This window comes from Lepidochelys kempii, chromosome 7 (genome assembly GCF_965140265.1).
Source record: "Lepidochelys kempii isolate rLepKem1 chromosome 7, rLepKem1.hap2, whole genome shotgun sequence".
NCBI classification, from domain to species: Eukaryota; Metazoa; Chordata; order Testudines; family Cheloniidae; genus Lepidochelys; species Lepidochelys kempii.
In genome coordinates, this window is record NC_133262.1 from 82,116,203 (window position 1) to 82,142,992 (window position 26,790).

The following is a 26,790-nucleotide window of genomic DNA, read 5'->3' on the forward strand; positions in this document are numbered from 1 at the left end:
GAACCCCTCCTGCACCCCATACCCAAACCCCCTGCCCTGAGCCCCCTTACCCCCTGCCTTGAGCCCCCATCGCATCCCAACCCCCTGCCCTGAGCCCCCTGCCGCACCCCGCAACCCTCCTGCATCCCAACCCCCTGCTCTGAGCCCCCTGCTGCACCCTGCACCCCGCACCCCAACCCCTTGCCCTGAGCCCCTTCCTGCACACCACATCCCCTCCCGCACCCTACACTCCCTCCTGCACCCCAACCCCCTGCCCCAGCCCTACATTCATGGCCCTGCATACAATTTCTCCATCCAGATGTGGCCCTCGGGCCAAAAAATTTGCCCACTCCTACCATAGGGCAAAGACAAAGAAAGCCAGTGGCACTCCACTAATAAATTTAACTAATAAGCTGTATTTCCTGATGATCAGTTTCTTTCCTTTGTTCATTCTCTTCCCATAAATCCTTGTTATCCATCTGATTCTACCACAATGCATACAATATTTATTTAACCACATTTTCCCAGTGCTTTTTCCATGCCATTTCTTCTATTTGTTAGCACTAAAGTCACAACAACCAGCTTTAACTTGGAAACAGGAGGATTCAGAGACCAAATAACTCAGTATGAGTCTTGCCCACACCATACATGTAAAGGGCGATGCCAAAAACTTGCGAATGAAGGGGGAGGCTAATTTATATATTTTTTTTTAATTTCAAAAAAGAACTAGATAAATTCATGGAGGATAGGTCCATCAATGGCTATTAGCCAGGATGGGTAGGCATGGTGTCCCTAGCCTCTGTTTGCCAGAATCTGGAAATGGGTGACGGGATGGATCACTTGATGATTCCCTCTGGGGCAGCTGGCGTTGGCCACTGCCAGAAGACAGGATATTGGGCTAGATGGACCTTTGGTCTGACCCAGTATGGCCGTTCTTATGTTCTTACCATAGTTCTGGAAATTAGTTATATATCTAGTAAAATCATTGTTCTCTGGTCTGTTGGCCAAAGGGCCTTTTTATGAGTTATTAAATTGACCCCCTCTTATGGGGAGATCATTTAGAGCAATGGTTCTTAACCAGGAGCGTGTGTACCCCTGGGGGTAAATCAACTCATCTCGATATTTGCCTAGTTTTGCCTAGTTTTACATAAAAAGCACTAGAAAAGTCAATACAAACTAAAATTTCATACAATGACTAGTTTATATTGCTCTATATACTTACACTGAAATGTAAGTTCAATATTAATACTCCAGTAGATTTTATTTTATAATTATATGGTAAAAATGAGAAAGTAATTTTTTCAGTAATAGTGTGTTGTGACACTTTTGTATTTTTATGTTTGATTTTGTAAGCAAGTAGTTTTTAAGTGAGGTGAAACTTGGGGGTATGCAAGACAAATCAGACTCCTGAGAGGGGTACAGTAGTCTGGAAGGGTTGAGAGCCACTGATTTAGAGGTTTAAGGGGAATTACAATCTTGATTTCCTGCTGTCTCGGGTAGAGTATGACTATAACTATTGCTAATATGCTCAGAGCCCACTTTTGTATTTCTTCTGGATCCTCATCCTGTTCCACCAACCCACAATATTTTGTTCTCTAACTCCAGCCACTTTTCTGTGTATTCTTACAATTATATTTTATTTTATTAATTATTGTACATTCTTTGCCAGGTCACCATCAGTCCCCAGACTTAGCTCTCTGTCTTTGCCCCTCTGGTTACCAGCCCCGCACTGTACTGATCTGATACTGCTCCTCACAGTGACAAACAAGAGGCATTCCTTCCACAGATGCTAATTTGGCACACTGAAAACTATTAGCCTAGAAAATGCAATAAGGGAACTCTGTGAGTGCAAACAGCTCTAATCACATACCCCATGGCACGGCTAGTTTTCAGCTGAAATGTTTGGACCTGTTATTATAATGCTTCATAAATACATTGAAATGCTCCATAACTGAGAAGCATGGTAGGGAGTATTGCTTGTAAACATTGCTTGATCTCTTGAACTGTACCAACTATATTGGGGCCAAGCTCTGCAGTCTTTACTTGGGCTGAGTAGTTCCTCATGCAAGGTAGATGACTTCAACAAGACTACCTAAGGATTAGATTGTGAGTAGCATTATAGGATGAATAAAAAATTTAAATGTATAGAACTATGCTTAACAATGTAAAGATCATTCTAAATCATCAAACTTATTCAGTAGCTAAAATGCAATACAAATAAAGTTCTAAGTATGATAACTTTGCCTCTCTTTGAACCTTAATGAGATGATTTATTTATTTGAACTCTATATTTATCTAGAGTACTTTGTGGACTGTTGCTTGATTCTAGGTACTCTGCCAGAACATAAAGCAGTTTGTGCCACTTGTGAATGTGGAATGTGTCTCTTTGGGATGAAGCCAAAATATACCCTCAGGGAAAAATTCTGGTTGATGCTGTGCCTTTTAAGTGGATTTTGCTCCATCTCCAATTTAAAAATAAATAATCAGCAAAGTCTTTAAGAGTAACATTTTGTTTTTGTAACATCCATGTCTTTTTGGCCTCTTAATGAGATCAGCAGTGTCTTACATTGTTATGATGCTTTTCAGCCCAAAGCAAAGCTTGTCTTCCGTCAAAAGCCCAATTCAAGTAGCTTTTTGCAAGAAATCTCCATGTAAGTCAAACCTTAGCACACACCCCCTCCCATAGGCTAAGATGTCTGTATAATTTGTTTCAGAGTAACAGCCGTGTTAGTCTGCATTCGCAAAAAGAAAAGGAGTACTTGTGGCACCTTAGAGACTAACCAATTTATTTGAGCATGAGCTTTCGTGAGCTTCATCCGATGAAGTGAGCTGTAGCTCACGAAAGCTCATGCTCAAATAAATTGGTTAGTCTCTAAGGTGCCACAAGTACTCCTTTTCTTTTTGTATAATTTGTGTGGACCATACTGTCCAGCAGTTGCACATACTCATAGCGCCACTCATGTTTCTGTTCTTCCTCCATCCCAAATAGGCCTGTGTGCTGATGCAGCAACAACTGCTGTGAAGTGTGTGTGTACTTCGTGTGGAGTCCCCGTGCACAACTGCAACTTGATCAGCCCGTCTGCACGGTTAGCTCTGCAGTATTTAGTGCCTTGAATGCTCATGAAGCATATTTCTCTCAAATATTCCTTATCTCAGTACCAAAGTTCCACACAGATGTGATGCCTCATCACTATTACGTTGATATAATGTACATCATTAGTAAAGAATAGTTACACTGAGGTTCTGTAATGAGTCATGTATATAACCAGGAAAGAGTCATGTAGCCTTTGGAGTGTTGGGGCGGGGGGAGCTGTCATAAATTCAGCACAGCCAGGGAGAAACCTGTGGGGTCCACGTGAGAGAGAAATGGGCCGGATTCGCTTCGCTTGGCCCAACTAGCCAGTCAGGCGGGATACAACTTACGCTTCTGCCCGACAACAAGATGGCGGTGGCGTCGGCCTTTGAGCCATATGCCCCGAAGCAACATGGCGGCGAAGTGCCTCACCCAGAGCAACGGCCTACGCTCTCTCTCCGCGACCTCCACGGTCAGAGCCCGCCTCTTGGCGCGTGCGTAGTAGCGACGTCTTCCTTGCTGTAGCGGCGGCGACGCTTGCGGAGCACGTGCGGGGGGACGCACGTTTTAAGTAAACGTCAGCAGTGGGCGCCGTGGGCCTTTTCCGCTCCGGCCTGGGAGGCATGCGTAGTGGGGAGCCGCGGCAGCGTATGTGTGTGTGGGCTGGATGAGTTTGAAATGGCTCCAGTGAGGCCTAGCCTAGCCTGGCTCAGGTACGGGGGGGTGCACGCGGAGTTCGGACGAGAGGCTCCGAAGGGAACGATCGGGTGGTGTGGGGGTCTCCGGGCTGCCCCTGGAGCAGGCCTGTCTAGGCAAGACGGGATCCCTGAGGCGTAGGCCCCGCTCCAGCGTTCAGGCCCCGCATTGTTGGCGGGGAGGAGCTGCTTGCTTCGCCTGGGCCGTTTCTGAGCAGATTCCATCACTCGGAGGCCTTTGGCCTCGCTCGGTGCAGAGGGAAGCTTCCTTACGGCCACCTGCCCTCCGCTTCCCGCACCGAGACTCCCTCACTCGGACTTGTCCCCGCCCCCGCCGCCTCACAAGGGCGCGCAGAGACTCCCTCCGAGCAGCGCCTGCCGTGTTCACGGTCTGTGGCTGTTCAGGCTGCAGGCCCAGGCTTCGGGGCTTCGCGCGTTGTAGTTACTGTGAGTTGCGGGGAGTGCTCCCTTCCTCCTTAGGCATTACCGGGACTTTGCGGGGTGGCTCTTGGGGCGGGGTTTGTGCAGGGCCCACCGCGGTAGGGTTCTGCTCTATGCCGGGGGCCCCACGGTGCTAACTGTAATACAAATGGCAATGAATAGTAATGTTTGGTAGACCAATTTATGTCCCAACCCGGTACATACGTATGTGAGTCATTCCTGTGAGATCAGTGGGACTGTCTACATAATTAAATACATAATTAAATAAAAGTATTAAAGCTTTAGTCATTTTGCACATGACTATTCAAGTTAACAAATAATCTGAATTGAAAAAGTCTAGGTATAGGTGAGGAGCGACAGATAGTTTCTGTAGTGACTGTAACTGACCCGGGGGCTTTTAAAGCTTTCTCACTAAGCCACAAGAACTGTTTGACTGGATTTACCACTTTTTACTTACTTACGGTGTCTATGCTGCCCGCCCCCCCCCCCCCAAAAGTGTGTTCTTAACTCTGGTTAAAATAGCAGTGAAGGAAAGTACAGCAACTCAAGTTAGCAGCATGAGTTCAATCTGGCTTTAACTTGCACTCCTAACTCTAGTTAAAAGCAGAATTGCTGTCTGTTCACTTCTATTTTAACTTCCTATTTAAAGGAATGCTCTCTGGATGTTACTTTTGCAATTGTACTACAAAGCAAAAGTGAGTTATGCCCAAAGTTTATATATTGCATGTTCCTACTAACCGTGTTTGGGGAGTGTGTGACTTTGAGCACAAAAATAATTTTTGCTTATTTAAAAATTGTTTTATTCTTCTGTGAAGTCCCCCCCAGACGTCATTAGAAATCTTAGTTTAATTCAGTTTTCAGCTTTTCCTGTACATTTAAATAGTTTTAGTTTTGTTGTCAAGATGAAGGGTTCTTCAACGTCTCAGTGAGACTAAGATCTCATTCCATAATTTGTTAGACTGCACATAGATTTGACAGAGCTCAAAAGCCTTGCATGTTGAACACCAGACTCGTGTATAAAAAGGAATCTTTGACCTAGGAATGGAATAGTTAAATTTGTGGAACATGTTTTAAAATACTATTAATATTAGCTGACATATTTATAACAGTAGCTACTTATTCATTTTAATAGATCACAGTTATAGAAGATTAAAACACTGAGGATTTTGCCTTCCATCATGGCTCAGTTTGGAGGACAGAAGAATCCTCCATGGGCTACTCAGTTTACAGCCACTGCAGTATCTCAACCAGGTCAGTTTGTCCATCATTTAATGTTTGAACGCTGACATCTCATTGAATTGCAGATTCTACAGTTGTGCAGAGTTAAGAATGATATAGTGCTAACAGGATATTTTCCAAATAAGTCAGTTAACCTTTAAAGGTTGACTCTTATATTTGAATGACATAATAATAGTGATCAATTAGGTATCTTAGTGAACAACTTAGATCTACACAATGGGTGTTTGCTTTTTGCTTATTACTGAATGTATTTGTATATTATAGTAAGTACTACTTCTTTGAGAATCGCTTGTATAGATTCCTATTTGTGGGATGTGCTTGCAGTCTCTGTGCAAACTGGAGGCTTCTGTCAAAGATCCCTGCACCACAAGTCCCGTTTTGATGTTCAAAAGAGTATTTTTCAATCATCGTGGCCAAATTGCAGGCTAACCTGTTTGAAGCTATGTCAACCAGCTGTCTTTTAGGGCAGGACTCTTCTAGATGTAAAGGAGTATAAAGGTTCCCAAGCAGCAACTTGAATCTGAAGGTTGCTATATAGCAGTCAAAGAAATCAAGTGTTCTGGTACTTCTGTTACTGTGGGCTTGCTAGGACCCGAAAGAGGCACTCCAGAACTAAACATTGTGGGTTATTTCAGTATTAAGACTGCAAAGTCAAGCACTTGAAAGTTAAAAAAATGCTGGAATTAAGGTTACTTGTGCAACTTTAATTTGGTCCCATTGTGCATATGTATTATGATACAGGCTTTAATTACACAGTCACATACTATTTCATTCCACAGGGCTTGTGCCTCATTCAGTGTGCAGGATGGATGATGCTCAGTTAATGAGCAAATAAGCAATATTTTGTTTTCCCATTGTTCAGTGTGTGGCTTTAGTTTAGGCCTTATTTACAGCACACTATTCAAACACTTCTCTAAACACGGACTTATTAATTTTGTCATGGGCTTTTCTGTGAAACTCATCAGTATAATATCAGAGTGTTTCATAAACACAAATTAACTTGTCTCCCAAATGCTCTGTGAAATGAGGGTATTTTCATCCCCATTTTACAGATGAGAAACTGAGGCACAGAGTAAGATCAAAAGTATGCACTAATTTATGTTTTCAATTTGAGATGCTTAGGACTTGATTTCATAAGGTACTTAGCATTATAGGTGACTGTATATTCAAGCACAGCTCCCATTGACTTCAGCTGCAGCTGAGAGTGCTCAGCACTTTTACAAAAATGAGGTTCCAGGGTCTCAAGCTGGGCATCCACAAAAAAATAAGGAACACACAGTTAGTGACCATCTCCGAAAACTTTGGTTTAAGAGACTTGCTTAGCATCACACAGGAACTTGGTGGCAGAGGCAGGGTTAGAATCCAGTTCTCCAAGGCAGTATTTAACTGTCTTAACCATGAGATCTTTTTCTTTTGCCGTCATCTGTGTCACTTGTTACACATCTTCCAACTTCTGTAACAAATGAGGCAGGAATTCTGCAGACAAATCTCCTTCACTAAACAGTCCTAATTCAGCCTCAGAGCAGGGCCATCCCATGCACTGGATGAGGCAGGGGTTCTGTGGAATAATATAGTATGTGATCATGTAAGTGAAGACTCATTCCCCCAGTGCATAGTCACTAGGGGGCCAAATGAAGGTTACATAAACAACCTTTACTGGGGGTATTTCCTAACTTTTGAGTGCTTGACTTTGCAACCTTAATAATGTTCTTAGTATATTTTTTTGAATGTAATTTCCTGGCTTATTAAAAAAGCAAACTGAAAAAACAAATTCCATCGCATGGCAGTATATTGACACCCACGTGGATTATCACAGTTGGAATGTTAAATTCAATTGCACAAACCAATGCCATTTGACCTAATGGAGTAACTGATAGAAGATAACATGCAACAGTAGAGGGGGATGAAACCCATTGGCAAAGTATTTGCTGACAGCAGGAGGAATGTTGAGAATCAGAAATCTTTGGTTCCATCCCAGGCTCTATAGGGGAATGTGTTCTGAGGAGCACAGACTTTTCTGCTTGTTCCCCACTCTTGAAGTTTAACCCCCTTTGCCCTGTCCCCTCAAACTTGTCCTGGTCCTTTCTCTTCCCCACACCAGGTTCCTTGTTCCAATCCCATTTTCCTTGCCTACCTCATCCCAATCACCACTCTTTAGGCTTCTCATCCCCATCCTAGTTTCATTACTTAGCCAGTTGCAGTTCCTCCTCTCATTTCCTTGTCCAAGCTCTCTCCCCCTCCAGTCAGACTCTCCCAGCTCTGCTCCCTGTCTCCTTGTCTTCGTCTCATTCCCAAACTAGTGGTAGTCTCCCCTCTAGCTCCTCATCAGGTCTGTTTCTTCCTCCCCTGCCCTTCAAAGCCTATTGGCTCCCAGTTTCCTTCCTTCCCATTTCCCTCAAGCAGCTCCTAGTCTCCTTGATCAATTAATCTTATTTCTCTTCCTTCCTTTCCAATTTAGTCAGTTTCCTTCTGTCCCCCAGTCCTAATCTCACCAGACTTCTTGTCCCTATGTATTCCTTTCCCCTTTGCATTTGATTCAGATGGCTTCCTCCTCCACACTCTGACTGCCAGCAGAGGGAGCCATTGAGAGCACACAGGAGAGAGACTTCCTGCATTGTTAAAGTGCTTGGTCCTGCCCTGGTTCGGAGCCTCCATTGCAGGGAAGTACTGAGCTGCCATAGCCTACTTGGCCTGGCACACATTCAGTTGCTCTGTGGGGTTGGTGCATGCACAGAGCTGAAGGAGCTGAGAGGTGAGGGACCATGCTCATTCACTCTGGAGTTGGTACAAGAGCCAACTGGTCAACAGTAGGAGAGGTGAGAGACTTGAACATGCTCAGTGGGGATGGACTCTCCAGAGTTTAGCTGTTAAATTCTAGCAAGCCTTGAACTGAACATGTTTCAAAGGCTTATAACCTGGCCTAATTTGGGTGGATTTTCATGGGAAGGGCAAAAGGCACATTCCAGACTCAAAAGCTTCCACCTCTCAAATTTCAAGTGCCTGCTCCAAAGCATGGAAGTGCTAGTATTTTGAAGAGAAGGTCCCAAGGACTTTTTAATGTGGTCAAAATAAGGTATTTCCCCCATCTTCATTCTCTGTCACGTAAATTTTCAACTGAAACTATTAAAGTTTGGTGAAGTTATTGAAGAAAAGTTGCTTATAACCTTCTATGTCAAGATTGCAGCTTGCAACACAGTAAAGATACTTGGTTTCACAGCTTCCTGCATCTAATGGTTGCAAGACTTGGAATAAAGCCTTTCTGCAATGGTTTAGGGTAGATATTATGGTGATGAGCACTACAGAAAATCTTGAGAATGAGTTTCATAGATGCAAGCATATTTGCAGATCCTGGTAATAGTGCTGGACATGTCCCATAAATGCCTGCAAGGGTTTCCTCCTTTTCCATCAGCAGTGATTGTGACACTGGTTAGGTTTTGGCTGCAAACCTTAGTAGTGACCATCTTCGGAACCAAGATTTGTGGATAACCAGTGAAGCCAGATTTTTTATAAACTTCTTTGAATCTAAAACAATCTGATTTTGGCTTGAAAGCTTTTCTTTTTCTAATTAAAGGAAGGTCTCTGTAAATCTTACACCATGGCTATGTGCTATATCATTGGTTTTCAAACCGTTTGTATTCGTGACCCCTTTCACACAGCAAGCCTCTGAGCGTGACCCCCCCTTCTAAATTAAAAATGGGGGTAATTTAATGGGGGACAACCCCTATATCACCTTATGACCCCCAGTTTGAGAACTCCTGTGCTATATTAATTGGCAATGGGAAAATGAATCTTGTGGCACGTGGACAACCCAACTTTGGCAGTGATACACTCTATCTCATCTTGAACCTTGGGCTTTTCTACCAACTGGGAATAGTTTTTTTGCAGGCACTTTGGAGGACAGGATTAGAATGCAAAATGACTGTGACTAATTAGAGGATTGGTCTGAAATCAACAAGATGAAATTCAATAAAGACAAATGCAAAGTACTTCACTTAGGAAGGAAAAATCAAATGCACAACTACAAAATGAGGAATAACTGCTGAAAAAGATCTGGGGTTGATGGATCACAAATTGAATGAGCCTTTTCTGCAACTACATTACATTGCTGACTAATATTCCGAGGTATATTAAAAGGAGTATTGTATGGACTTCAGAAAAGCAGACTTTGACTCCCTCAGGGAACTGATGGGTAGGATCCCCTGGGAGAATAACATGAGGGGGAAGAGTCTAAACTGGGAGGAGTGGTAGATACGCTGGAGGGTAGGGATAGGATACAGAGGGACCTAGAAAAATTGGAGGATTCGGCCAAAAGAAATCTGATGAGGTTCAACAAGGACAAGTGCAGAGTCCTACACTTAGGACGGAAGAATCCAATGCACTGCTACAGACTCGGGACCGAATGGCTCGGCAGCAGTTCTGCAGAGAAGGACCTAGGGGTGACAGTGGACGAGAAGCTGGATAGGAGTCAACAGTGTGTCCTTGTTGCCAAGAAGGCCAATGGCATTTTGGGATGTATAAGTAGGGGCATAGCCAGCAGATCGAGGGACGTGATCGTTCCCCTCTATTCGACACTGGTGAGGCCTCATCTGGAGTACTGTGTCCAGTTTTGAGCCCCACACTATTGGAAGGATGTGGAAAAATTGGAAAGAGTCCAGCGGAGGGCAACAAAAGTGATTAGGGGACTGGAACACATGACTTATGAGGAGAGGCTGAGGGAACTGGGGATGTTTAGTCTACGGAAGAGAAGAATGAGGGGGGATTTCATAGCTGCTTTCAACTACCTGAAAGGGGGTTCCAAAGAGGATGGATCTAGACTATTCTCAGTGGTAGCAGATGACAGAACAAGGAGTAATGGTCTCAAGTTGCAGTGGGGGAGATTTAGGTTGGATATTAGGAAAATCTTTTTCACTAGAAGGGTGGTGAAGCACTGGAATGCGTTACCTAGGGAGGTGGTGGAATCCCCTTCCTTAGAAGTTTTTAAGGTCAGGCTTGACAAAGCCCTGGCTGGGATGATTTAATTGGGGATCGGTCCTGCTTTGAGCAGGGGGTTGGACTAGATGGCCTCCTGAGGTCCCTTCCAACCCTGATATTCTATGATTCTATGTAGGACCCAGGAGATAATTGTCCCATTCCACTGGGCACTGGTGAGGCCTCATTTGGAGTATTGTATCCGTTTCTGGGCTCCACACTTTAGGAAAGATGGAGACAAAGTGGATAGCATCCAGAGGAGAACAACAAAAACAAAAGGTTTAAAAAACCTGAACTAGGAGGAAAGATTTAAAAAAATGGACATGTTTAGTCTTGAGAAAAGAATATGTGGGGGGACCTGATAAGTCTTCACACATGCTAAGGACTATTATAAAGAGGACACCGATCAGTTCTCTGTGTCCACTGGAGGTAGGGACAAGAAGTAATGGGCTTAATCTGTGGCAAGAGCAATTTGTTAGCTGTAAGGAATTCCAAGAGAGGTTCTATTAGAGGCTTTTGAAAACCGGCTGCGCATACATTTGTCAGGACTGGTCTAGATTTACTAGTTCTTGTCTTAGTGCAGGGGAATGGTCTTGAATGACTTCTCAAAGTCCCTTGCAGCCCTACGTTATGATTTTATAATCTTCTGGGGAGGAGCACTAGCACAGTGGACAGCCTCATTCCAGAGTGTACATTGCTCAGTATAACTGGTCTCTCACGTCTTCAGTGTTAGCCTGCATATTTCAAAAGTGGGGAACACTTCCTTTAGATCGCTTTGCCTCTAAAAGAGAATTCATATTCCTTTCTGTTTTGATCAAGAGGACATAGTGGTTCAGATTCTTTGAAAGATGCTTTTGCATGTATTTTAGAGTCAGGAGCACCTATATGACTCTCCTTTCATTCTAAATTCAATCCAGAAATCTTAAAAGAATAGGACTTAAGTAACTTTCTTAATTTGCCAATTCCATTGCTGATTTGGTTAAGATTGTCTTCCTTGCTTGGGGAAGAGTATGTGAAGGAAAGGACAAATGGCATGTCTTTTCTGCTTGAGTTTCAATCAGTGTCACTCTCTGGAAGGTTTTGGGAGTAGTTCATCCATCAACTTGTGTTCAAGACCCATGTCCTTTGTGGCTGTTGACGGCCTATGGAGGAGAACTGAGTACATTATTGGTAGTGATTGTCAGCACATCTGAGGGTACTCTTGATGATGGACTGTCACTTTTCCTCTCGAGTAGCACTCTCCCTCTCTAGTGGTGCTCTTGTGTGGTTCTGTGGGGTCCCATCTCGTCATCTCCTCTTGCTTAATGTGCATGTGATGTTGGGAGGAGACATAAGTTGCAATGTCTGCAATATGGTGATTAGACACAGCTTGAGGACTCCATCCCTGCTGACAATATGGTTGATTGCATTACTCAGTGTCTGAGCGAAATTGGAACATGTAATGAGCATCTAGGACCTCCTATTAACAGAAATTGCTAAGACTTTATTTGAAGAGGGCAGTCTTATCACTTCCATTAAAGCATACAGTAGTCTAAATACTTGAGACGCTATTGTTTTGCAGTATAGATTACTGGGAATAATCATAAGATGACTGAGTCAGATACCAGCAATATGTGGATATTTCCATTACAGGTCATACAAATACCATCGTTCACTTATCTCAAGGCCTGCACAGCCAAGATCAATACATGGATAAAGAGTAGTTGGATGAAGTTAAACCTTGGCATGACTCAGATCACTTTGGAAGGGACAGGCAAAATCTTGGAAGAATATGCTGCCACACTAACATGAGTCTGTGGAGGACATCTGCCCCAGATTGTCAAATTCAATTGCAGTGTTCTATACCTTGTTGATGCCTTATACAATCCGGAATCTCATATAGTGACAACTATAAAAAAGCTACTTTTGCTGTGCCGTATCCTATCTGATGCAGTCCTTAACCTTCCATGTCTGTGACTTTGAGGTTTGATTTATTGTAATGCAAGATAACTTGGTAAGAGAGCACCAACATTGGGGAGATGACTTCTGGTGCAGAAATCAGTGACCTATCTGCTTACTAAGAGGTTGATGAGAGTACATTATCACTGTACTTTGTTCACTTCACTGGCTACCTTTTGAATATGAAGTAAAAATTATGGTGGTGATCCAATAAACCTTATGTGAAGACTTGTGCCCTGAAGTGGGAAACATTTCATTGTGGGCTCGGCTCGGGTAGTACTCGGTTAATGTCCCAATTCAGCTTATTTTATTTTTTTTTCACAATCAGCATACTCAGACAGAAAAGTTAACATAGAAGCCCTGTCTCTGATTCAGTATCTTTCATGTTTTCACATCATATTGAAAAGATTTTTTTAAAGGTCTCCTTATTGTCATTACTCTTCTATAAAAACATCCTAAACTTTCTGATACTTGAAATGACAACAGTATTAACTGTAATAAATAAAAACTGTTGGAAGTTGGTGTCTCTCCCATATTTTGTGGTTCTGAACACACATTTTCATTAAACTTTTTTTCTCTTTCCTGGTCCTGTGAAAGAGAACCACATAAAGAAGAATAACTTAGACTTCTCAGGGGAAACTGAAACTGACAGTACAAAAAAAGTACTGTCAAATGCACAGTCATATGAAATAGAGATTCTTCTTTAGTTTTAGTTACCTTAGGAGTTTCTTTCAACAATACTAAGAAGTCTACCTTCCTGCTCTTTAGATTTGGTGGTCGCAGTCCTTAATGGGATCACTGTTTGAGCCATTTGAAGTTTTTCTTGATATATGTAGAAGGACTGATTTGTTACTGACAGGGAGAATGGATGAAATCCAAGGTCTTTATATGTTGTTCCAGATAAATAAGAATGTCTTCTCACCATCCTGAATTTCTGACTTTAAAAAATCTGGTCTTTTTTTATTTGTTTTTTAAACCTAAACGAAACCTTGTTTTTCCCCTCAAATCCCCAAGAATTACCTGTGGTGGTAGATGGTTATGCAGCCTACGTTTTAAATATATTCTTGGTTTCCTTTAGGTAGACCTCCCACACTATTCGTAGCACACGGAGAGAATTCCACAGAAGACGGTCTTTATTTACTCAGATGTTGTCTAACTCAAGAACACTTTACATACAAACCTACTATAAGGGTACAGATGTCCCAGTAACTAAGTATCTAAGCTCAAACTCCAGTAAATCTAAGGCAGCAGTCTTTATGCATGAGAAATTTCTTCATCTTTGAGATTTATAAATCTCAACAGAAACCCTTGAAAGAGGGTAATAGTATTTTCACTTCAGAGGGGTGGGGTGATTAGACACAAATTAAATGACTTAGCCAAGTCACAGAGGAATTTTTTGACAGTTAGAAATTGAATCTGGATCTCTTGAATACCAATCCAGTGCCTTAGACACAAGACCATCATTATTCCATGGGTTTTTATGGTTATGTAATGTCCAATAAGTGGGACTCTGTATGTGAGATTTTTGAAGGAGAAAGAGAAGCTACTTAATAGTAAATGTAGTTAGTTGACATGATTTCTTATCTAGATGTGCACTTTTCCTCTTTGTGGAAAGGAACTGGGCGGTGCTGGGGCTCCTTAAGTAATCCTAGGATCAAAGTTTTGGTCCCATGAAGAGGGCATGTTTGTATAGTCCTAACACACAGCTGTTTTTAGAGGCTTCTACTTTGACACTCAAGCTTGCATAGGCATCCTGCAAATATAGATCCACAGAAGACAGTGGTACCTCTCCTTACCTCTCCTTTCTCAGTCAACTTCTGCTGTTTCATCTTGTAGCAAAGACTTAGTTTATTAATAAGGAAATTATTGTAATATTACAAGTTTAGAATTATTACTTCATTACTTGCTTAATGAAATGAGGATGATGTCTTTTGTTTAAATATACAATTCTGTTAATTTAAGTAAAAATTCTAAGACTGTATTCAATTTATGAAAAGTTAAATGGATTCTGGCCTGGTCTGCTTACCTCTGCAATCTTTAGATGATATTTTGTAGCTCTGAGGATTCCTTTTTACTTTTGCTGTATATTTTTCCCATCATATCATATCTTCACTGTCATAACAAGCCTAGAAGACAAGCTCAAAGGTGGATATGGTTTACTTCAGATCCCATTAATTCCACTCTGAAAACTTAGCCTCCTCTTTCTGTATTTGATTAGTGAGCTGTAATTTGCCATCAGTAATTTAGATTAGAAAAGTAGTTTTGGAACCCGTGAAGTATTTTTCCTACTTGAAACAGTGTTATCTACAGAGGTAGTTCTTTCAGTTTCATTTCTTCTGTTCTGCTTTTACCAGCATATGTGGTGTTGTGGCAAAATGCCTAACAAAATTTAACTAAAATCAACAAAGATGCAACTCTTTTAATAAAATTACAATGGTACAATTTCAGGTTTTGCCCCTCAAATTTGTATAATAGAAATTACTAAAATCCTGTGAGTTTCACAAACTTTCTAGTTAGATTTTCTTAGGATTGGCTTACATTAAAAAGTATTGGCATTTATGGTGTCAGTTCATGCTCATGAAACTTTGTGTCTACACATGAAAGTGCTTGAACACATTCTGAGTACCATTGTAAGTGCACTAGCTACAGCAAGGTTTACAACTGCTTCAACTCTGACCAGTACAGTTTGACCATTTCAGTACTAGTGTAGAATGAAAGTTTAGCCAATGTAGCTGACAGTATCATTTCATTTGGCTATCCTAGCAGAATTCCACGATGCTCTTGTGCTCTCTTCAGTAACAATTCAGATGACTGATTCTGTCATCAATGGTACTGAGAGTAGCCCAGGAAAGTGGTTGGTTGATGTATCTATACTCTTTATCAAAGCAGTCCAGGAGCTGTCAAAGCAGTTATCAAAGCAGTCCAGGAGCTGCATGAGGCATACATACCACAATGCTAAGGTCTTAGAGGAAACAGAGAAAGGGGGACACTAGTGAAAATAGACGAAGAATAAATGTCTCTCACCGCTTTATCCCGAAGTAAATCTTAGCTCTCTAACCATTACCTGGTGGTGCTCCCAGGTTACTTCTCTCATCTCTCACTAATGGACAGATATATTTGTTGGGGGTCTTATTGCATTAAGATTGTAGGGAGGGAAGGTGGTTAGGAAAACTCACAGAGCTGTATGGAGGAGTCCATTAGGATGTCTTCCCTCTGGTTCTGGACTTCTCCTGTCTCTGGTGCATGTAGCAAAACTCAGAACAGAATGAAATATTAATCCAGCTATAAAAAGTAGCAAAAATCCACTGAAACAAGGAAGTTAAGGTATTAATGTGACAAAATTAAAATTACACAAGTTATTAAAAAAAACTAGCAAATAATCAAGCTCCTTACCTCCTCCTCTTTGTTGTGGTACTTATAAAAGACTTAAGAAGAGAAGTTAGCAGGATAACCAGTATGATGCTAGTATGTCACACTGTTACGGAGTATTTTAAACTGCTCCTTTTTCTTGGGATTGTATTTATAAATAGTGGGTGGCAAGCAAATAGGAATAATCCAAATGGCTCATTTGATATAGAGGGGGCTGAATTATAAGTAAATATTTTAAATGATGCATTGTGCTGGTAATGACATCTCTGTTCATGCTCTCATTACTAAAACATGACGTCTTTCATCATCATCTTTATGTCACGGGCACTTTTGTCCTAAATCGGCGCTAAGTCATGAGAGTATATGTGCATGCTCTGTGTGGTACCATGTTCTTGATTTCACCTAGAAAAATGTATCTGGAACAGCACTGTTTGTCAGTCTGGCAGAATTGTGGTGGCTGTCAGTGCTGTGTAACGACCATCAGAAAATAACATTTTTCACTTCGGGGTGCCAGGGCAGAGCTTGCAAGGCTGAAGCTGTCCACCTTTTTGCCAATCGAGCAGCAAAAATCCACAACTAGCCCTTGATGCACTACCGTGACTATTAAGGCGTTGCCATGTAGCAGAATTGCAGCTGCTAGTGCAGCCAACCCCCTTACTGCAGAAGAGCTTGTTACAGAGGCATGAATTCCAGCAACTTCTTTTGTTGCTAGAATAGAAATTTGGTGGCTGGAGTATTATGGGTGTGGGTTCTATTTATTATGGATTCTAACTTAATATGAGGCAAAGAGTGATTTTTAAATGCTTGCTTTTTAATTATTTGTTGCTATCTAAGGTAGAGAAGGAAGGAAATGGCAGCTGGGAGTCAAGATTCAGGAGTGTCCCTGCCCCTTGAGAGAGTTAGGAGTTGGCCGGGGGAAGAAAGCACTAGCACTGATAGTAAGGACCCTTTTCTTGCCCTGATGAGTGTTTTAATGCATAACTGTTCATTCTGTTTTCAGCTGCTCTTGGTGTTCAGCAGCCATCATTGCTTGGAGCCTCTCCTACAATATATACCCAGCAAACAGCATTGGCGGCAGCAGGCCTCACTACACAAACTCCAACGAACTATCAGCTAACTCAAACAGCTGCTTTGCAGCAGCAAGCTGCAGCTGCAGCTGCTGCATTACAACAGGTAAAGAAAACTGTGTTTTAGGAGTGGTTTCTGCTGACTACACAAACTTTGTAATGTAGAAAACCGTTGGCTCTTCAAGCCTAAAGTAGCCTAACTTGAGGACCAGGTAGAATAAAATTTGTTTGCCTTCCCTGTACAAACCAGATCGATTATTTAAAAAAAAAAAAATTAAAAAGGGACAGTACTCCTAGAGCCATGAGTAGACTTATCAGTCCATGAAGATAGGCACTGTTTTTGTTGAATCTCATATCTGGGGTAGTGGTGAGTTTAGATTGAGATTCTTAGTGAAATGAGTTTTGCTGACAATAAGCTCCACATTGAAAGTTCCAAATCCTTCACTGAGCCACAATGCATAGTTTAGCAATATTTGACATAATTTCATGTTTTGTGACCTACATATTTAATTATTTTGAGTGGCAGGATTAATGGATGATGTTTGATCATGTGGAACTCTAAGGTGATCCAGGATGAATTTTTAATTCTAAAGATCTTTGTTATAAGAGTAATATATGTGGACTGTATTGGTCAAGTTTTGTATTAGAAGTTACTGAATTTGACAGTGTGTCCTCTAAAACAGATTTAAAGCAATTTATAAATGTTAGATTTTGTATTTGTTTCCTAAGGGATTTAGCAGCCGGCTTGCAGTTTCTGTTTATCAGCTGGCTTGCTTTTGTATGTTTTTCAGCAATATTCACAACCTCAGCAGACGCTCTACAGTGTACAACAACAGGTTTGTCTAATTCTTATTGTGTACATCACAAATAACTTCTACGGTAGTGTGCATGTCTTTGCAGGATTAGTCTTCAGAAACTTCTGCTGACTGAATATTTTCTTTAAGCAAACAATGTAAATACACCGGACCCTCACTAGAACGCAGGATTTGGGATCCATGCATGGTACTGAGTTAACGTGGGAGCTGCATTAAAATGAATTCCAATTAAAGTAATTAAATTTGGGATTCATGGCCACGACCACGTTATATGCAAATTTGAGCTATATAGACGCGTGTTCTAGCGAGGGTATGGCATAGTTTGTTTTTTAATTATAAAAGAGAATTTGAGTCTAAGTTCACATCCACAGAAAGAAATTCCTAAAGTAGGAGTCTACCTTTTGTGCTGCATGGGGAATTTGGAATACTGTGCCATGTATGTACAGTAGAACCTCAAAGTTATGAACACCAAAGTTACAAACTGACCAGTCAACCCCACACTTCATTTGAAACTGGAAGTACGCAATCAGAGGTGTTCATAACTGTGAGGTTCTACTACATATGGTTCATGATAAATACCATGCTCTAAATATACCGTGTAGTTCAACTGCTGGAATGATTTTGTTTAAAGAGGTTCCCTGTTGCATACATTGTTGTCATACCTGAAATTACAGTATTGTGAGAGAATACATGGATTGGTAAATGAGCAGTTGGGAAGGGTTAGGACTGTAAAACTCTCTCTTGAGACACTCCCTCACATGTCGTAAATGTTAGTGATTTATGATGGTGGAACAAGAAAACTGAAGTGTCTATTACTGAGTAAGTTTGGAAATTGTGGTCTTAATGAAATGTACAAATGGACACAGTTGCATAGAAATGCAGACTATGACTACAGAAATGACTGAATTCCAATGCATTAACTGTTTCCACTCAGATAACTAGGTCAACAAAGCAAAAACTATTTTTCCTTAGTTGTAAAGAGGAGGTAAAACTGTACAGTTTCCTTAAGTATATAAAATTAATTTATAATTTTTTTTATTTAAGTTGCAGCAACCTCAGCAGACCCTTTTAACCCAGGTTAGTTTGGCTGTATTGTTTGGTCTTCATTTCCAGACATAGGTAATAGGGCAATGTAAATCTCTGATCTTGGCCATTATTTTTATTTTAACAGTTTTTTAAAGATAATGGTGGATTTCCTGTATATGTGTTGTTACAATATGTAGTACCTGTGCTGTACTAATATGGTAAAGTTTTACTGGTACTGCTTTGTTGTATTGTATACAGCTGTAAAACTTTGCATAGTTTTAGTTTTAATAATTACAGTAAAGTAAAGATTTGTATCATTCAACCATAGAAGGAATAACTTGTTTTTGCATATTCTCATACAATAATTTAACTTGGACTTCAAGATTTTAAATATTTTACAGTATTATGACAGTTTGGGAAACTTTTCTTTAGAGAAAGGAATTTAATGCTCTGTATTTTTAGAAACAGATTGCATATACTGTTTTTAAAGGGATCTTACTGATCTTGACGGGCCCAAAATGTGTAATTCTTTAAAGTATTTTTAGTTGATTTTCTAGTGTTAGACCTTCAAAACAATGGGTGTTAAAAATCCATCAGCAAAAACAGAATACTGACTTCGTTACATTCACTTGTGTGCACATCATTCTGCTGACTGTTTTTATGGATACACAAGGAATTGAATTGACTAGTTAGAGTAGAATCTTGTTAGTTCCACCCTCTGCTGATTTGCAGAATCGAACCAGTAGGCTGAGTGCAGGAACTGTAAGAATGCAGTCCTATGTAACCCAATAGCTTGAGTGGGTGACCTGCTGACATGTTGTGGATTTTTGAAAACTATGCAGCCTACCTTTTTTAAGGTTGATTGGAGTTCTTTAGTGTCAGGGAATCATCTAAATTTGCTTTAAAGTTAATTGTTTCTTTTAGGAGTAATGTGTGGCTTTATATGTGCTTTTTGCTTTGAAAAGTAACCCTTTGTTTATAAAGTATTTGTTTAAGAAAGATTGTTCTAAAATTTATCATTTCCTTACTCAAGTAGCCATTCCTTGTGATTGTGTCAGTGGGATCTGAATGCTTATAGAGTTTGTTTTATTTTGGTTATAGCCAACTGTTGCCTTGCCTACCAGCCTGAGCCTATCTACTCCTCAGCCAGCAGCACAGATAACAGTTTCCTATCCAACACCGCGGTCTAGTCAGCAGCAAACCCAACCACAGAAACAGCGTGTCTTCACAGGGGTAGTTACAAAACTACATGACACATTTGGCTTTGTGGATGAAGATGTCTTTTTTCAGCTCAGGTAAGTGCACTTGGCTGTAGCTGTATTCTGTGATGTCATCACTAAGCAATGTTTCAGAATTTAGCTTGCAAATTCTCTGCTACTGGGGACCATTTCTGCAGCTAACATTATCTAGTAGCCTAATTTACGTCTAGCAGCAGTGAAAGTCAGATGGCTGGGTAGGATAGTGCCTGTTAATGCTAGGTTCATAATATGGACTTTTCTTACTCAAACCACCATGGTGGGAAGCTCTTAGGAACCTAAATGAAACTGCAGAACTTGGGAGTAGTGGAGCCAACATAGCATGCAGTTCCTCTGTCTTAACACATGCATTTGAGGCTCTGCTGGTGTGGGACCAGGAAGGGAAATTAATGGCTCTAAGTATACGCCCCATCTGAAGCAGGCATTATTTCCATTGGATTTTCAGACAGAAGTTAATGGAATGTGAAAACTCTTTCCTCTCCCCCCTCCGCCTTTGACTTGTTTTCCTCTTGCCCCTGAGTGGAGTATTTAAAGGGAACTCTGGAGATATACCCCTGGGTCCTCTCTCCCTTCAACCGTAGAATTTAACTGTCGTAAGGTACAATGTGACCCTAGATACATTTTGTAAGATATTTAAGGTATAAAAACAGCTCCCATATCTTCCTGGTCAGTTTCTGAAGTGGTGTACATGAAGTTGCTGAACCCAGAAGCACAGCTCTGTCTTACTAGTAACTCTTACATTTTCCCCTCATAACTAACTCTTCAAGTATAAAGCTAATTTTTGTAGCTAAACAGAACATTTTCTTATAATACAACTTTTTTTAAAAAAATTTTGCAGTGCTGTTAAAGGGAAGACACCTCAAGTAGGAGATAGAGTACTGGTAGAAGCTACTTATAACCCCAATATGCCTTTCAAATGGAATGCACAGAGGATTCAAACACTTCCAAATCAGGTATATGTGGTTATCCAATCTAGCTCTTGTTGAATTCTTTTGATTAAGTTAATTGACAATGCATTCCCTCTTTTTCCATTAGAACCAGACTCAAAGCCAACCTTTGCTCAAGACACCTCCAACTGTACTTCAGCCCATTGCACAGCAAACTGCATTCAGCGTTCAGGCACAGCCACAGCCACAATCACTGTTGCAGGCACAAATATCAGCAGCTTCTATTACACCTTTGCTTCAGACACAGCCTCAGCCTTTATTACAACAGCCACAACAGAAAGGTATTCCTCCAAAACATGAAATTTGTTTTTCTCCCTCTTGTGTTGATGTAGGTAATGTTTAAAGCTGTTCAATCACAGGAATGAAGTAACAAAACCAAAGAAAATTAAAATGCACGTAATTGATTGTAGAAAAGCAAGACCGTATCATTTTCCAGGTTGAAACATGGAGTTATGTGAAGAAAGCCATACAGTATGTGGAACTCATCTGTAGTACCTCAACAAAACCTGCTAAGGGAAGTTCCTCTGAACTGCTGCAATTCGTGTGATTTAGAGATTGGTTTTATAATCTAAAAACAAATCCTCCATAAAGTGTAAAAATAGTATTTATGCTCAGCGACAGTATCATGCGATTCAAAGTACAAATGGGAATGTAATTCTTAAAGATCCACTGAAATGTCCTGGAAAACTTAGTGTCTCAAGTTAGGAGAATTCTTATGTTTTACAATTTTTTTTAGTGTATTTGCTACATTCTGCTTATTCTACATCTGGGCAAATAATCCTTTAACATCGTATTTACCAAGAAGATTGTTGTGATGTCACCAGTATAATTATGGTGATATGACTGATAAGTAACAGGAGCAGTGCTCCAAAGGCATTGATTTCATAAACATGTTGCCAGTGATAAAAATTAGAAAAGAAAAACCATAACAACATCTTAGCAGAAATGATTCCTGAATAAAATATTGTCCTGTATTCTGGCAGGTACCATCAGGACACAATATTTAGAAATATTTTACCAAGTTATGATATTTCAGTTAAGTGTACTATTTTTGGACATCTTTTTATCAAACTATTTGGTGATTGGGTTAAATAAATGCAACTACAAATCAACTGTCCACTTGCTTTTTTGCAGAGAAGAACCCTAATGAAAGGTCAATAGAAATGTATTTGTTTTTTCCCAGCATATGCTTCGAAACCTGAATATATTCTACTGAGTTGAAGATAGTTCATGAATAATCCATTGCATTTTGTCAGAGTTTTTTAGATGATTAAGCCATTCAAATTTACTGCAAAAATTTAAAAATTGCTGTAAGGTACCTTCTATTTAACACCGCAAAGAAAGGCATCAGAATGGTGGTTTTGGAAACACCTAAGCTATTAAATATGTTGTTTTACAATTGGCTTATTGGTGGACAAAACACTATTAAGTGAATTTTAAAATGATTTAAAAATATTCAATATCAGAACAGTTTAGAATAGGCAATGGTTCTTAATTGTGTTTAAATCCTAAAAATTGTTTTAATTTTTTAGCTGGTTTGTTACAGCCCCCTGTCCGTATAGTTTCACAGCCTCAACCAGCACGAAGACTAGATCCTCCATCCAGATTTTCAGGGAGGAATGACAGAGGGGACCCTATGCCTAACAGAAAAGATGACAGAAGGTGTGTTGTTAATGACAAATCTGCTTATGGAGTTCATCAAATGTTGTTTAATTTTCTGAGAGTAGTTGAGCAGCTTAGTCCTGATAGAGAGATTTGATTCTTTCTTTACTCAGACTATACCATCAATTTGTTTTGGAGATGAAAAGTTCTGTATAAATGCTTCTTGTTGTTTGAGTACACTGTATCTTTGTAGAACTATTGACCTGTGAGAGGCCTATTTTCATAAAATTTGCTCTTGCTTCTAAAATGAGGAATGTTCATACCTTATATATTTTTTTTAAGTCGTGAAAGAGAACGAGAGAGACGTAGGTCACGGGAGAGGTCACCCCAGAGAAAACGCTCCAGAGAGAGATCACCTCGGCGAGAGAGGGAAAGGTCACCTCGAAGACCACGGCGTGTTGTCCCGCGTTACACAGTTCAGTTTTCCAAGTTCTCATTAGACTGGTAAGTTCATTGGCCATCAGTTTTTTTAAGTTAATTTTTATATAGTGATGAATACGGATTATTGTAAAATGCATGTCTGTAGGCTAGCTCAAAAAAACCCCAACAACTATCTTGAACTTTTCCTGAATTTAAACATTGTAAGCAGCTTGCTTCTAGACTACATAGAGAAAGCAGTAACAGATGTTGGAAAGCTGTTTGCCACATGTGTGACTCAGGCCAAACATTTTTTTGGATGTGTTTGATTTTTGAAGATGTTTCAGTTTACATTTTCCACTAACTGAAATTACTCTATTAGAGGCAAACTGATTGTTCACTTGGGTCACCCGTAGACCTGAGTGATGTGCAATGAGACCGTCCTCCAGTGGCTTTAGTCACTGTATGCCGGGCATACTTCCTGTAGAGCTGATCCTTTATGGGTTTCTGTCAAGTAGGTTTCTCCATCCTTCATAAGCAAATGTGTGGGTAGATTCTCAAGAATATTTTCAGTGAATATAAGTTTGTTCCACTTACAACTTCTTGTCAGTGAAAGCCATCAGAAAGTACTGACACTGAGAGACGTTTATTTATGCACAAAATCTGCATTAGAATAGGGCATTGCCACATCCCTCAGCGCAGGTGGATATTTCTCAATAGCTTTATGTAGTGTTGTAGCTGTGTCAGTCCCAGGTTAGTAGAGACACAAGGTGGGTGAGAGTAATATCTTTTATTGGACCAACATCTGTTGGTGAAAAAGACACGCTTTCGAGCTACACAGAGGTGTCGTCCTCAGGTCTTGGAAAGGTACACAGCTAAATACAAGATTTGAACTGATTGTTTAGCATAAGTAGTTAGCACATATTCTAAGGGACCCATTCAAGGTGAAGTGACCCCTTAAACATCTTAGTGATTAATTATTTTCAGATTAATATCCTTTATTACTGTACTTTTCAAAATACATTTTCTTGTTGTTTCAGCCCTAATTGTGATATGATGGAACTGAGACGACGTTATCAAAACTTGTACATCCCTAGTGACTTTTTTGATGCTCAGTTTACATGGGTGGATGCTTTCCCTATGTCAAGACCATTTCAGTTGGGGAACTACTGCAATTTCTATGTAATGCACAGAGAAGTAGACCCTTTAGATAAAAACACTGCTGTTCTTGATCCACCAGATGCTGATCACCTGTACAGCGCAAAGGTTTGTACGGCCCCTTATAGTTGAACTTTTCATTAGAAATTTTAGAAAACAAAAGGGGGAAGGTGTCAGAGAGAAGCTTGTGAATACACTTATGGAGTAACATTTTTCTAATTATTTTTGTCATATCTTTATATTTACTTTCCCTAGCAAATAGTTTTTCACTCTGCTCAAATGTTTTTAGTTGAGTCTTGTCTATAATACAGTAAAAGCTCTTTTATCCGGCACTTCACCAACTGGCAAGCTCTATAAACCAGCATTTCTGATCTGCGCTGAAAGTCCGGTTTATAGTGCCATTGGTGCAGGGCCGGCAGGGGGCTGGGGCTTGGGAGGGGCTGCAGGGGGTGCTCTGGGAGGGAGTTTGGGGCCAGGAGGGGGCTTGGGACAGGGTGTTGGGGGCCAGGAGGGGCTCAGGGGGCTGGATTGGTGGGGGGCTCACCTTTGGCAGCTCCCTGCAAGTGGTTCCCCGTGCCTGCTATTGCTGGCGGAGGCACAGCCAGGTGGCTCTGCAGTCCCCCCTCCCCAAGCGCTGACTCCACGGCTACCAGCCCATTGGCTGGGAACAGCAGCCAATGGGAGCTGTGGGGGGCAGAGCTTGCAGAGCCACCTGGCTGCGCCTCCACCAGGAGCAACAGGAACAAGGAGCTGCTTGCGGGGAGCCACCAGAGGTGGGTGCCCCCCTATCTAGCACCCCTCCCCCACTCCCATACCCCTGCCTCAAACTCTCCTCTCTCCCCCCCCCCCCCCCCACTCCAAACCCCTCCTTTGGAGTTAACCGGCATTTTTAATTTACTGGCACCCCCGTTCCCCCAGCATGCCGGCTTAAAAAGTTTTCACTGTATTAATATTTAGTATAATAACCTGACTGAGGTTTGAGTGGATGTTAGTTTTCACTTTTCTAGATCTTCTAACTTAAAGGTGACCTGCAGATACTTCAAAAGAATCAGTAACTGTAGGATAATGGTTGATGGTTTAGTAGTTCTATCTTTTGGCCCCTGGTTTCTGTCTTCAGTGCTGCCACTGTGTGACCTTGGTTACATCACTTAACCCCTTTCTATGCCACGGTTTCTCATCTGTAAAATGGGTGTTATGATGCCTGCCAACCTGAGAGGGGTGTGTTGAAATTAATGCTTGTAAAGGATTTTGAGATCTTTGAATTAAAGAGATTGCAATTTATCTGTTACCAGACAGAATACTTAAACTTAGATATTTACAGCCATTTAATGCCATATATCTGTTACTTAACATCCATTTTCTCAAGAGTTTTGCATTTATCTTGAAACGAATAGGTTAGACGCCTGGAGAATTCGCAGTATGATTAGTCTCAAGGCAAGAGTAAGGTAGTATTGAGTCACTGATGCAATTAAGATACCCTCTGTTTTGAGGATAAGATGGTTTCCTGGATATCAGTTGTTCTTTGAGTAGTGATACAGCAGTAGAGTTTAGGCTGTTGAATGGCCTTAGTTGTGCTTTTCCATAGTTGTGTACTTGTTTGGTGTGTTTACATTTAAACTTTGAATTTCCAAATGTTTGAAAATCTGGGGGATTTCAGAGAAGTACAGCATTCTCAAAGGATTTTCCCATAAATAACTGGTTATAAACTTATAATATATAATATAATGAACTTAATCATGTTTTTTGCCTCAGATTTTCTTCAGGTTTGTAAGATTGCTTAAAAATGTCTTAGTGATGGCAGTCAGTCTGATGCTTATCTTGAGATCTCTCTCCTTCTGATCCCCAGAATAGACTGCACCTCTCATCTTCTGCCACCACAGGCACACCAAATGTTGACCCCAGCATCCCATTCTTCCTGTTATGGGGAAAAAACTAGCTGTTGAGAGAGGGGTGCATTTATTAGGGAGTGGTCTCTAGATGGCTAAATGGGACTCCATTTTCTCTCTAGACTGGTCCCTCCCATATGGCTTCCTTCCTACCTTTCCCCATGTAGTGGTGCTTTCTTTCCCACTGCTCTTAAACTACCTCCCTTCTCAGTTGAGTTCTCGGCCAGCTATTTTATATGTTGGGACAATTGTGAGTCCACAAACTGCATCAGGACCATAATAAATTTTAGAATTTCTAGACCAATCTGCTCTAGAGTTGCTGTAAGTGTTAACATTTTTGTAAGAAAAGTTGTTTCTCTTTTAATCCCTATGTTTCCAAAAAGCCTTGTCTACTTTTCCTTAAACTTCCAGAAAAGTTCTACCCCTGTGTAAAATCTGTCTAAAATTTCACTTGGTTCTTGTGAAGTTAGGGCTGAGAGTCAAAATCAGGAATATAGTGGAAACCTTGCTTCAAGCTTAATGATGGAACAACTTTTGTGTTTCCATAATTAATGTTGGTGTAGGAAATAAGTTTGTTAAAACCACACTAAATAATGGTTGAAAGAACAGAGGTGCTATTAGTATCTTAGGCCAGGTTTGTAACAAAATGTGATGACCAAGCATGTTGTGGTGGTATTCAGAAACCGAGATCCTGATTGAAACTAGAAGTGTGCTCAGTGCCCTTCCCTGTGTAGGACATTGAGTACATAATACTACAGTTTGTGAAGGTGTTGAGTAAACATTAGGTTTTCAAGTTACCTTTTGAAATATAGTGTCTTAATTACATATCCTAATAACTCAGTGCTTTTATATAAACATTAAATATGCTGACAGTTGCACTAATATAGACAACTTGCTACCAGACTCAGTGTTTC

At 40.7% G+C, this 26,790-nt stretch overlaps 1 protein-coding gene across 5 annotated transcripts in view; it reads left to right on the forward strand.

Moving 5' to 3' along the window:
• The first annotated feature begins 3,642 nt into the window (after window positions 1–3,642).
• The window catches only part of CCAR1 (cell division cycle and apoptosis regulator 1), a 41,976-nt gene continuing 18,828 nt past the window's right edge, over window positions 3,643–26,790 (forward strand). The window contains exons 1-11 of one of the 5 annotated variants that reach the window (XM_073353489.1): window positions 3,643–3,765; window positions 5,321–5,439; window positions 16,703–16,875; window positions 17,561–17,605; window positions 18,629–18,661; window positions 19,712–19,905; window positions 20,705–20,819; window positions 20,902–21,094; window positions 22,346–22,475; window positions 22,758–22,919; window positions 23,873–24,098. In XM_073353489.1, coding sequence (XP_073209590.1) covers window positions 5,367–5,439; window positions 16,703–16,875; window positions 17,561–17,605; window positions 18,629–18,661; window positions 19,712–19,905; window positions 20,705–20,819; window positions 20,902–21,094; window positions 22,346–22,475; window positions 22,758–22,919; window positions 23,873–24,098 — 1,344 coding nt within the window. In that variant the 5' untranslated portion in view covers window positions 3,643–3,765; window positions 5,321–5,366. Of the gene's footprint in view, window positions 3,766–4,098; window positions 4,195–5,320; window positions 5,440–16,702; window positions 16,876–17,560; window positions 17,606–18,628; window positions 18,662–19,711; window positions 19,906–20,704; window positions 20,820–20,901; window positions 21,095–22,345; window positions 22,476–22,757; window positions 22,920–23,872; window positions 24,099–26,790 lie in introns of those variants that run through there. The other 4 variants (XM_073353491.1, XM_073353490.1, XM_073353492.1 and 1 more) reach the window with 4 other exon arrangements.